Raw genomic sequence first — 12809 nt, 5'->3', positions numbered from 1 at the left:
CCCATGGCCTGAGACAAGGATGATTTGAGTCTTAGTTTATTATTTCAAGCAAGTTCTGTTAGTGGTGGGAGTGCTTTGCTATCTATAAATGCTTTAGGTCAGGTCTTGTTCACATACCTAAGATTGCATAGCAATGGAGAAGATTTAAATATTATTTCATAAGAAGCTCCTCTCCCCTTCCTCCCCCCAGATTTTTTTGTTACTGAATTCCACTGGCTCCCCAGCGTAGTCTGATACCAAGGCACAGAGGCATGGACAAAAATAAGCAATTGGAGTTAAACCTGTGATTGTGGTTCCCATCTGCAGGAGAAGCATTAGCCTCTCCTATTTTGTAGCAGAGTCATCTCAACCTGCATTATAATTGGGAGGCATCTGTCTCGAGGTTTGTATGCAGAGATGAGATGTCTGTTACACTTAAGATGTGTTTTCTTACAGCTGCAGTTCTCAGTAGGTCCAGCTGTATTTAGCCTACAGAAGGTTGTATTCCTAGGGAAGCTCAGGTGGTCATCAGATACACATCAATTTGACCAACCCACATTCAACTAAATATTTTTTTTTCCTCAGATAATAGTTATAATAAAGCAGTAATACTTAATCTTGCATGGAAATAATTGTTCATGGCTTAACATCAATCTTTATAATACTTGGAAGGGCCACTGAGTTCAAGAGGAATATGACCTAAGACTGTGTTTCCACCAGTATGAAATACACAGCATATATACAGTATATCCAATGTATGTATACAGTATATACAATATATCTGAGCTGTTACAGATACAGATTTTCTTAATTCTTCCCTAACGTGCCCATTTCTGATGGATTTCCTTTGAAGTTCACTTTAAGGGCTGGCGTGGATCTAGTTCAAAAGGTGGGTGTAGTTAAAAGATATTTTGGTAGTTTTTTAATGCTTTCCTCATCCGTTGAAGTAGTTGTTCTGTACAGTATGTGTGCTATGTGAGGAATTCAAATTGTTTTCATTCAGATGACTGATTGGCAGCTTTTCTTATCTCAGGCATTTCTTTTAAGTACCTTGCATCCCATGTATGTAAATAAGAACAGAGCCAGACTGTGCCATGAAATGTACTGAAAAATTTCCTTACACTTATTTCAGTGGAGTTCACAGAAACGGGAAGAAACTTTTCTTTTTTACACTATTAGTAAGACTTCTTTATGGAAAAGACCTTAACTTTTAGTAAGGGTGGAGTTGTTCTGTATCTTTCTTCTTGTTGTTGTTGTTTTTCCTGTCTGTCTTTTAAAATGTTCCTAGTATTCCTAGTATTCTAGAGATAGTACTTGGGAACTACTTCATCTATGGTCTCCTCATTTGTGCCAGCAAGTGTTTAGGTGATTAGAGCTGTTTAGAAGATGTAATTATTCAGATGTGTAAGCTTGCACGGTAGAAAACAGTGCCATTGTACCTGGGCATATGTGAACTGGTTTTGAATCACTTTAGAGTATACCAGAATAACATCAAACTCATTCGACTGTGTCTAGTTATAACAAAGCACCTGTAAAGAAAATAAGAAATTGGTTTTTTTTATAAAGTTCTTCAGTAATAAGGAACTGAGCAAATAGCCCTGAGCAGGTGAAGTTCCTAAGCCAGTATCCATTGTATCTGGGAAGTTGTGGCAGTCTGGTGAAGTTCCCAGTGACTGGTAAAAGGGGAAGCATAACCCCCATTTTTCAGAAGTTAAAGTGGAACAGTAGGCCAATTAGTCTCACCTCTGTGTCCAGTGAGATCACTGAGCACATTCTCCTGGTGACTGTGCTGAGGCAGGTGGAAAACAGAGGTGATGGGTGGCAACCAGCATGGCTTCACCAAGGGCAAATTGTGCTTGAGAGGTACTGTCTAGGATGGTGTTACAGCATTGGTGGATAAGGAAAGTGCAGCTGACATCCCCTACCTGAACTTGTGCAGGGCATTTGGCACTGTCCTGTGCAACATCCTTGAGTCTAAAATGGAGAGAAAAGGGTTTGATAGATGGGCCACGCAGTAGATAAGGAGCTGACTGGATGGTCTCACTCAAAGATCTGTCTTCACTCAATATCCAGGTGGAAACCAGTGATGAGTGGTGTTCCTCTGGGGTCACTATTAGGACTGGCACTATTTAACATCTTTGTCAGTGACTCGGGGAGTGGGAATGTGGTGCACCATCAGCAAGTGTGCTGACAGAACCAAGCTGAGCTCTGTGTTCAACATGCTGGGGGGAAGGAGTACCATCCAGAAGGATCTTGACAGGCTTAGAGGTGGGTCCATTTCAATCCACCTCACTGTCCACTTATCTAACCAATACATTCAGCAGCAGGCTGAATGAGTGAACTGGATTAACACTCCAGTTCTCTATCACCGTGGTGTGTAAGTGAACACAGACAGTGTGTACAGTTACATGGGAAAGTTGACTAGAATTATCTGTCTTGACACTGTGGACTGTGGAATGCAGAACAGCTTGTCTCTGCTATTTGTTTTCCTCCTGGATGTTTTTAGCAATCAATGCACTGTTGTGAAATAAAATGTTACTGCTTAAACAAGTGAAAAATGGTCCTATTAAAAGAAAAATTGTTCTATAAACCCTTCTTTCAGGCAGTATAAGGCCCATAAAAATGTGTTTGTTTGTTTTTTTTTTAATTTATCTCTTACTTTGTTTCATTTGCTGCAGAATCTCAGAGTTACACAGAAGCCCTTAACCATCCTGCAATAGTGTCTGACAAATCCATCGACGCCAACCCTGCTTTGCTGAGACCCAACACACAGGTGGATCCTTCCTTTCAACGCTGTTTAGTGTCCTCATGTCCAGCCTCAAGTAACAGTTCTGTGCCAGTGGGAGAAAGGTAGGAAATGATTGTCTGATCTGAATGTTTAGTTCTCATTACTGTAGTTTCCAGCCAGTGTGTTACATCTAAATCTTCGTTGCAGACCATTTGGCCACCAACTTTGATGTGTAACCTGTCGTGATGTTGTTGCCCACCATCTGGAAATTACCTCTTTCAGAGATGTTGCTTGTATGTTTGAGATGGAACACACAGTTTTAAGGATAAATTAGGAATGCAAAAATGAACAGAGATTTATAGCTCAATTCCTTTATTATGTTCTAGCAGAAGCTCATACTTATTTGCTGGCTTTTTTTTTTTTTTACCAACGTCTCTAATGCTTTACTGAAAAGCATTTTGTGAACCTTTACATTGGAATGAGTTGTATGTGAGAGAGAGACAGCAATCTCTGCAGTGCCCATGTTTATAGTCAGTAAAATGTCAGGATGTGTATTTTGTGGTGAATAACTGACGCCCTTCATGAGAGTGAGAATTTTTATTATATTATGGTTGCACTGAGGTAAACATGTAGGGCTCTGAAACGGAGTTTTAATAACATAAATTTACAAAATAGTACTTGTCTATCTGTAATAGTTTCCTTCTTTGTCATTCTACAACAGCATTCCTTTGTGGCTAACTATTCATATTCAGAATAATTGGCTCCTTCTTCTCAGTAAGCATTTGGAATGTTGGTGTGTCAAACTCTCATTAAAGGCTTACAGTGTGTTGATTCCTATCTGTCTTCATATCTAATAGATTTCATTTTCTTGAACTGAGAAAGAAATTTCTTTTTGTAATTATGAGTGAATCAAGTATGTGACATTTCATTATAAGTGGATATGAGTTAAGAGCTTATAAGGCAATGTGGTCATTATCAAGCTTGCATTCCTGCCGTAAGCTTTATCTCAAAAATTTTGTTCCCTTCTTTCTAAACGTCTTTCCTGTCATTTTTTTTCATTTAATCTGCAGATAAGTACAGATGTTCCCTCCCCTTTCTCCACTTCCCTTCTCCACCTACCCCCCTTTTTCCACATCTCAGCTCCTTTCTCCCTTGTATTAAATTAATGTAAGAGACACTGCATGTAAGAAATGTTGTAGCAGTGTCAATCTTATTCCATAAATCTGTCTTTGATGACAGGTCTGGCTTAAGAAATTCTTGCCTCCTACTGCTCTTTTTTCAGCCAGCACTGTGGATCACCATAGATCTCCAGGAGCTTTGTGAAGCAATGTTTTGAGCAGTTTAATAGAATTAATTCATATTAAAAGTAATGCTCTCAAATAGGAGGAAAGAAGAGTGTTTTTAACAGTGATTAATTTGATGGCCTGACTTACAATGCAAACTCAGAAACTCTATCATCACCATGGCTGGATTGAGGGTGAGATGAGACAAAGTAATGAACTAGACTGAAGAAGTGAGTATTCAGCATGGGGAGTTCCTGGTTCCAACTTGATCACCAGGTCCTGCATGTTATCAAACACATCAGTGATAGTCCTGAGTGAGTGAGTGCTTTCAGTAATGACCAGAGGATAGACTGATATGACATTTTTAGAAAATGATTTGCCAGTTTTATTTTTGTGTTCAATTTTTGTCTCTTTTTTTTTTTTTTTTTGACAGCTCTCTTGCGACAGAACATTCTTGGATTGAAAACAGCCCTAAATCTTCCAAATTGTTCCAGCTTTCAATAGAAAGCAACAGGCCGACAGGAAGCTATCATGTGCCTTCTGAATTTTCAAACCCTGTGCAAGATGGTTCTCTTTTGTCTCATTTCCAAACCCCAGGGCTGCAAGTTGTCACCCTGAGCAACCTGGAGAAATCACCAACAGAGCAACAGCCAGCACCTGCTGTCAGTAACAGTGCTCAGGCTTACCGAAGCTACAATGGGGCCAAAGTGGGCATTAGTTCCCCCAAAGAGGAGAAACAAGCTACTTTCGTAGCCAACGCTAACATCTCTCCTAAAACCATGAGCTCATCTGTAGAAAGTGCAGAAGACGATGGCTTTTTGGCTCAAAACTTTCTTGCTATGACCTCCGGACGTATTAATCAGAACAGTGCAGTCCATCCGTGCCTTGGAGGGAACCTACATTCTCAACCACCTCTTCCAGAGAAAAAGAGATCCTCTGAAGGGGACCGTTCCTTCACCTCCATCTCACCTTCTTCAAGTGGTTTCTCAAGCCCCCACAGTGGAAGCACAATCAGCATCCCCTTCCCAAGTGTTCTCCCAGATTTCTCGAACACTTTAAACACTTCCCTGGTGCCAGGTAGGTTCTGCATCAGAGAAATGCATAACGTATCAGAATGGTATGAGGTTTTTCTCTCAGTGAGGAGGGATTTAAAATGAAAAGGAGCTAAAAAGCAGTGGAAGGAAAATGGAGGACTTGATTTACGCTAAGAGGCACTAGTTCACTATTTTATATGAGCTGTTCTGAAGACTGTGGTGCAGAATTGTTCCTGCCATTCTTACCTGTCAGCCCACCTTTGGAGTTGTGAAATCACAATCAAGCAGTATCTAGTCCAGCCTCTTAATAATGGATGGTTTATTTCTGCATCTTTGTGGAAAGAATAGTTAAAAATAATGATATGTATTCATTGGATCTTACTGAGAATATAACTTTGGTATAACTTTATAAACATAAGAGTTTTCCATACCTTAGAGGTTTTGCAAAATTAAACTTTAAGAGAGCTTTCAGAATGTTAATGTAGGTTATTATACATTTTGGTTCTAAAACATTCAGATTTTTTTTCTCTATTCATTAGATTTTAGAACAATTAATGTGATTGGAAGTTAGAAAGAAAAGCAAAAATGCTTTAATATTTAGAAAATTTGTTGACTTCTTTTTTTGCCTTTTATTTCACAGAAAACACAACAGAGAAACAAGTGACTGTAAAATTTGTCCAGGACACATCCAAGTTTTGGTATAAACCAGATATTTCAAGAGAACAAGGTATATCAGCTGAGGTATATTCTGGGGTATATGTTTATTAGTAGGCTAGCTGGTGTGTGCATATTAACTTTTTATTTAAGATTACCAGATGTATGGGGTAATTATAAGAAAAATTACAAAATATAAAAGGAAGACAACTTCAATTTGTCTGAAAGCTGAATTTGAAAGTGAAAGGCATTTATGCCTGAGAAAATGTTGCGTTAATCATGCAAATTATTATCCTCACTCTCCTAATCACATAGTAACTTAGAACTTCCTCTGGAAGCTGCTGCATAAGTACTTCAATGAGAAACTAGCTTCTGTTGCCTCCTCACAACAGTGGGAGTCATTTTAAGGTATGCTGAAGGAAAATGAAAACTGAATGTGCTCTTTTAATGCAATCTTGTGTGATGATGAGTTTTCATCAGTGTGTCTGACAGAGCTGTTTTGGCCTCCAAGTTTTGGAATAGCATGTATGCACAATCCAGCAGCAAACCACAGCTGTTCGCAGAAATTATTTGAGTACAAATATGCTGCTCTGGCATAATTTCATGTGTGTTTCCCAGTGTTGATAGGTTGAGAGATGCTAAGTAGGAGAGGGTAACTTATTATCTAGAACTCACCATAAAAGCATCCTCATTTACCAGTTGTTACATCATGACTGTCCCAGCTACAGAACTCTTCTGTGAAATAACATCTTTATGATGTACAACACAGATACATCTGTATGTAGATGTATTACGAGATGGAGAACACTTTTGCTGTGTATGTGGCAGTACATACCTGCAAACTTTTCGTTGCAGGGACAAAATATATGTAAATGAAGAATGTTGGGTGCTTTGTAAATGACAGTTTTTGTGTCTATACTGTAACATTCAACTATATTGAATAGTATTTAGTGAGTATACTATTGAATAGTATTTAGTGAGTTATGGCAGTGCCATCATTGGCAGCATTTTAAACATTGGCATCACATGGCAGCTGGGATTCTTAAAATGTGTTGAAAAGGAAAATGACAAATAGAGTCTGCATTGGAAAGGAAGTTCACCTCATAAAACTGGAAGTGAAACCAAATAGCCTTCAGTACTGGTAAATGAATTACTGTGTCTTTCTTGTTCACAGTCTGTCAAACTGTGGGAGTGACCCATATATTGTGGTAGTAAATTTGAACCTGGGAGAATAAAGATCATAGAAAATAGATTATTTATTAATCTCTGGATGATGTTTTATTGGTCATTTCACTCCCCTTCTCACTTTTTCACTCCCCTTCTCACTTTCTGATCCAGAAAATATGTAGAAAATGTTCCCTGACTGGGTGTGAATTCAAATAGAAGAGATCATAAAGAAAGATTAAAGCTCACTGTTAGACCAAATTAAAAAAAATCTTCCTAACATTTTAGTATGCTTCTCTTTACTGTACCAATTAAAATAACTTTTAAAAAGTGTTCTAAGAGACTTTCACTGAGGAAGGGAGCATCTTCTCTCTTGACAGGGCCACAGTGTGTGAAGAGGAATTGTCATGGGCTGCATATGTAGATTGCACTGAAACTAATGCCTCCTATTGATTTCCATGGAAACTACAACTTATACAGAGAGCACAATAATACTGTATAATAGAGCACATTCTCAGCTACAAAACACTATTCATCATGGTCACTACCATTAGCTACGTTAGCACTATCTTTTGGCTAAGATCACATGTGGTATCTCTTCTTATCAGTTTCACCTTTTGGCACATTTACAATTATAAGCATTGGAAGTCTTTTTTATTTGTTTGAATTTTATTTGATTTGGGTTTACTTCTCTCAAGGGAGGATAGTCTTTCATCAACTTAAACCTAAACTTTGGTTGAAGCTTACATCAGCACTGTCAGCTTGAAGCTGTCTCTGCAGTGCCAGGAAGTTTGTATGTGTCAGTGTCAGGTATGGGCACAAAGGTCAGATACTAACCTAGGTCATTACTGCAGCAGTAGTTACCTATTTTTTGCACAGTGTTCTTGATTGAATATCAAGGCCCTGGAGCATGTTCAGAGAAGGGCAACAAAGCTGGTGAGGGGTCTTATGAGGGGCTGGGATTGTTCAGTCAGGAGAAGAGGAGGCTCAGGGGAGACCTTATTGCTCTCTATAACTACCTGAAGGGAGGCTGTAGCAAGCTGGGGGTCGGCCTCTTCTCTCGTGTAACTGGTGATAGGACTAGAGGGAATGGTTTCAAGCTGCGCCACGGGGAGATTCAGGATGGATATGAGGAAATATTACTCTGAAAGAGTGGTCAGGCACTGGAATGGGCTGCACAGGGAGGTGGTGGAATCAGCGACCCTGGAGGTGTTCAAGGAACTTTTGGATGTTGTGTTGGGGGACATGGTTTAGTGGAACTATTGGTGATAGGTGGATGGTTGGACTGGATGATTCTGTGGTCTTTTCCAACCTTGGAGATTCTGTGGTTCTGTGATGAATGAAAAAGCATGCAACAAGTAAAAAAGCATGTGACAACCTCTGGCTGTATACAGATGTTCCAGCTACTATAGTTATTCACAGATGCAAGTGTTTCCAACTAATTGCATGCAGGCACTTATCTGAGGTACAGATCTACACTATTGTGTGAAAATAACAAATGATCAGTTACAGCCTAGTGGGCAGTAGAGATCTGTTGCCTGCTCTGCATATCAGGAGTTTACCACTAACCAGCATTTTCTGCTGGAAATACTGTTGCCTAAGACTTGGCAGGATTTGCACACCCTTTACAGTTGAAAAAATCACTGGGGATCTGTACTTCAGATTTCTTTTGAAATAAGTATCTGTGAGATTCATGCAAGATACTTTCAGATCCTCCAAATGTGAATGATTGTAATCTCTTTTACAGAACATAAAAATATCTTCTTTACTCTTTTTAATTATAGATTTACAACTATAACTTCTTGGTGTATGTATTGTTCTGGAAATGTTTTTTTTCTTTCATTTCTGAAATTCCTTACAGCCATTGCTGTTCTCAAGGACAAGGAGCCTGGGTCATTTGTTGTTCGAGACAGTCATTCTTTCCGGGGAGCCTATGGGCTAGCAATAAAGGTTGCTTCACCACCTCCTTCTGTACTGCAGATGAACAAGAAAGGTACTGTTTGCCTTCTTTCTGTCCTTAAACAAACTATGTGTGGTAGGAAGTCTGTACTACTGTGTGTTAATCTGGAGGCATCTTCCACTTCCAGTAAGCGCATCTGGAATTACAGGCTCCTTTTGGTTCCTTGTGGCATTTAATTGAACACAACTGGATATTTGTTGTACTTAACAGTTTCACCATGGTTTGTAAATAGTTCTACATTGTGGTAGTCCATACTTCATCAACCAGATAGCAAAACAATGCCATCTCAGTAATGTGCCCTCCTTAGCAATTAGAAGTCTGTGTTTGATCCATACTGCCACCATGTAAAGTTTTCACTTGGCTGGGAGATTTTATAGTTTTGACCCCAGTATTTTGTTTCGAGACAGTTATACATTAAATTTAAATCTAAGGAGGTCCCCTAAGGAAAGATGTTAGTTGTTTGAAAGGTATGGTGAAAAAGTGCAGCCTCCCATCGCCACTGCCTCTGTACATAAGTTATGCCTGATAGTTGTGAAAGGTAAAATGAAAAGAACATATGGAGAGCATAAATTAATCTGTGGGAATATGGGGGGCACTGTCTGTAGTGTTCTTGACTCCACCTGTGCTATTGCATAGGATGTGGTGTGATTTTCATTGCTACTGTTGATTTTCATTGCTAATGCTTGATGAGAAGAGAACAAAGATCACAAGAATGCAGTGAATTTGAGTGCTGTGGTTATAGAAATGCTTTGTTCTCATTTTTCTTTTTACTAAGGTTTCATGCTTACTTAGGGACAAGAAAAGTAATCTATCTGTAATACAGTAATTTTGAATTCTGTATGCTTAATCTGGTACATTGAAGCAATTTCTTCTAACAGTTGTCATCCTCTGTGTTGTCAGAAAGGATCAGCAGAACCTCTTTGGTGTCTAACTTGAGGTAGACAATTAGGGCATGCTGGAAGAAATTGCCTCTGTATTAATTTATTTTTAATATTCTGTCAGTACAGTGACAAACAATAGGCTGTCTGAAATGGTGATCTTTGCTATATTTGCTTGAATAGAACTTTCTGCTCTCCACATTAATGCATTCATCTATCTTAGCCTGAAAGTCAGCCTTTGATGTCATGTATTCCCTGGACTGTGGCTGATTCATTGAGAATCAAAAGGAACATTTGTATTCATGGCTCTTCTGTTGAGGTTTGAATGGTTTAACAGGTTTTTTCTTTATTGTTATGAGCTAATCCTTTCATTGCTTGGAGAGAGCTCCAATTTGTAGACAGGTGTGAAATACTGTGAACCAGTTGCTCAGGAAGTAATGAAATTATCTTAATTTCATGTGTGCATATGAATCTATATATTTAAAAGGATGCTAAATCTCAAGGGATTCTTATTCTTTGAATCTCTTTATTACATCCCACTTACAGTTTTAAATTTGTCTTGGAGCCCTGGGAGATAAAAACTGTATTTAAAAATTTAGTGAGCTACAGAAACCTGAGAGTTTCATGTAATTGCCTGTAATTCATATAATTGCTTCAGGTGTAAAGGTTTAGTGTAAAACTGAAAGCATTTGAAGACTTAAAAATTTTGAGAGACAAGCAAATTCCCCTTACCTTTGTGCAGCTAAATCTTCTGTTGTTTTTATCTGGAGACATTCTGTGAGCAATTCTGTCCCTAGAACTCTGGGTATCATACTTTTAGTTCTTTGTCACACTGGATACAAGTTCTTCTAATTGGCACGTATGTCAGAAGTTCTAGCCATTAATTTTCAAAACACCTTTTCCTGTCTGTATTTGGGACCATCTGTCTGTATTTGGGACCATGCTTAGACACCAGTGCATATTTGGATGGCAGTATCTTATGATTATAAGACTTTTTTCTCTGTATGTCTGAAGTGAGCTATTTGCCTGGTTGTTGTTTTTTTTGTTTGTTTGTTTGTTTGTTTTCAGAATTGCCTTTTCATTATGTCTTATAACATTGTTGCAGAGCATCTCTAATGTGTTTGTATGTTGTGTACAAAACATATGGTGTTAATGTGGAAAACAGCTTTGTAAAGACCTGCTGATGTGTGAGACTATTGCATGTTCCTTGCATCTCTTCATGTGTTTCTTTGTTCTTTTTTAACACAGTTGGAGATTTGTCAAATGAACTTGTAAGGCATTTTCTGATTGAGTGCTCTCAGAAGGGGGTTCACTTGAAAGGATGCCCAAATGAACCATGCTTTGGTAAGTACTGTGTGTCACAGGGACATAGAAAATGAAAATAATTTGCTTTTGCCAGAGCTGTTTTATAGACTTGGACAGAGGGGAGGATTTCTGTAGGAACCCATTCTAGCAGCCTTGTGCACATAAGGTATAGGTGCAGAGCACTCTAGCACAGATGCACATGATCAAGCTTCAAGTTGTCATGCTCAACCACTGACAGCACTGCTATAGACTTCATAGCTAGATGAATTTTGAAGGCCTTATATATTAAGACTTTTGCCTTATTTTATCCTATACAGTATTAAAAGTAGAAGATGGCTGAAAGGACAGAGTATCACTCACATAAAACATGCATTATGGCACATCAGCCTACATAATATAATGCAGTGAAATTATGCATTGTGGTAAACAAGAAAATAACCACCCATAATCACCATCTTCAGTGGGGTAGGAAGAGAAAATAGGATGACAAAGCTCAAGATTAATGCAGGAAGATTGCTTACTAGTTACTAATGCAGGCAAATAGAATTCACTTTGGAAAAATTCATTTAATTTACTGCCAATTAAAATAGATCTGGGTAGTGAGAAACAAGGACACACATTAAAATAACACTTTTTTCCTTCTGCTCTTTCTGAGCTCAATTTCACTTTTTCATCCCAGACCTCTCAATTCTCACCCCAGACAAGGTGTTAAAAGAGTGGTTGGGGACAATATGGTCAGTACTTAACAATTACTCTGTGGCTTCTTCCTTCTTCCACTTCTCATGTGTTGAATCATGGACTCTCCTCAGGCTACAATTGCCTGACCATCCTTTCATAGAAATATTTCATAAGGTCCAACCTCAATCTCCCCTGGCACAACTTGAGTTCATTCCCTCTAGTCATATCACTAGTTACATAGGAGAAGAAGCCAACTCCCACCTCACCACAACCTCCTTTCAGGTAGTTGTAGAGAGTGATAAGCTCATCCCTGAGCATCTCTTCTCCAGACTGAACAATCCCAGCTCCCTCAGCTGTTCCTCATAAAGCCTGTGCTGCAGACCCCTCACCAGCTTTGCTACCCTTCTCTGAACCCGCCCTGGGGCCTCAGTGTCTTTCTTGTAGTGAAGGGCCCAAAACTGAACACAGTACTCAAGGTGCATCCTCACCAAGGCTGAGGTGCATGTAGACAAAGCACCAGACAGAGAAATTGGGTGGCTAAGAAGTGGAACTCCTTTTTGTTTCACTGCTTCGTAGCATAGCATTGACTCCTTGTGCTCTTGCTTTCTTAAAAGTACTGAAAGGAACTCCGTATGTTATTGTTTGTTTCATCTTTGCACTTCTTAAATTGGAAGCAAAGCCCTTTAGAGTAGGATTTAAGCAGTGTATTTCAGCAAGCAAGGGAGCATCTAATTGTGATTAATGGCTATAATTCAAGTATGTCCACCTAAAATAGCGCTGGGGAACGTTGAATCCACTTACGCTGAGTGGAAAAGGTCTTGGTTTAGGTGCCACGAAAATATTATTCAAGGGTATGTGTGTATATATGTGTGTGAGATGTGCTGGAGCTTGGTCTGTAAAATACTTGGAAACTAATGCAACTGTTAAACATTACTTTTGTCCGCCATATTAATTGTGTATGTTTTGCTACTCTTCTGACCACAGGGAGTTTGACCGCTCTGGTGTACCAGCATTCCATTACTCCACTGGCATTGCCCTGTAAGCTCCTCATCCCAAACAGAGGTATGCTTGTTAAAGTACAGAAAGAAGATGCTCAGCCGAGGCTATGCTTCAAAGTGCCAATGTCTGAAGGCTGGTGAACACATC

The 12809-nt window shown here is 39.0% G+C and overlaps 1 protein-coding gene across 13 annotated transcripts in view; it reads left to right on the top strand.

Moving 5' to 3' along the window:
* The window catches only part of TNS3 (tensin 3), a 212186-nt gene that overhangs the window by 188349 nt on the left and 11028 nt on the right, over positions 1-12809 (top strand). For all 13 annotated transcript variants that reach the window (XM_090136801.1, XM_031592014.2, XM_031592016.2 and 10 more), the window contains 6 exons: positions 2658-2829; positions 4424-5067; positions 5665-5751; positions 8704-8835; positions 10929-11024; positions 12648-12725. In XM_090136801.1, coding sequence (XP_089992927.1) covers positions 2658-2829; positions 4424-5067; positions 5665-5751; positions 8704-8835; positions 10929-11024; positions 12648-12725 — 1209 coding nt within the window. The remainder of the gene's footprint in view (positions 1-2657; positions 2830-4423; positions 5068-5664; positions 5752-8703; positions 8836-10928; positions 11025-12647; positions 12726-12809) is intronic.

This window comes from Phasianus colchicus, chromosome 3 (genome assembly GCF_987193195.1).
Source record: "Phasianus colchicus chromosome 3, bPhaCol1.hap1.1, whole genome shotgun sequence".
Classification (NCBI taxonomy): Eukaryota; Metazoa; Chordata; class Aves; order Galliformes; family Phasianidae; genus Phasianus; species Phasianus colchicus.
The sequence above is the reverse complement of the archived record's forward strand: the minus strand, read 5'-3'. Positions and strand labels throughout refer to the sequence as shown.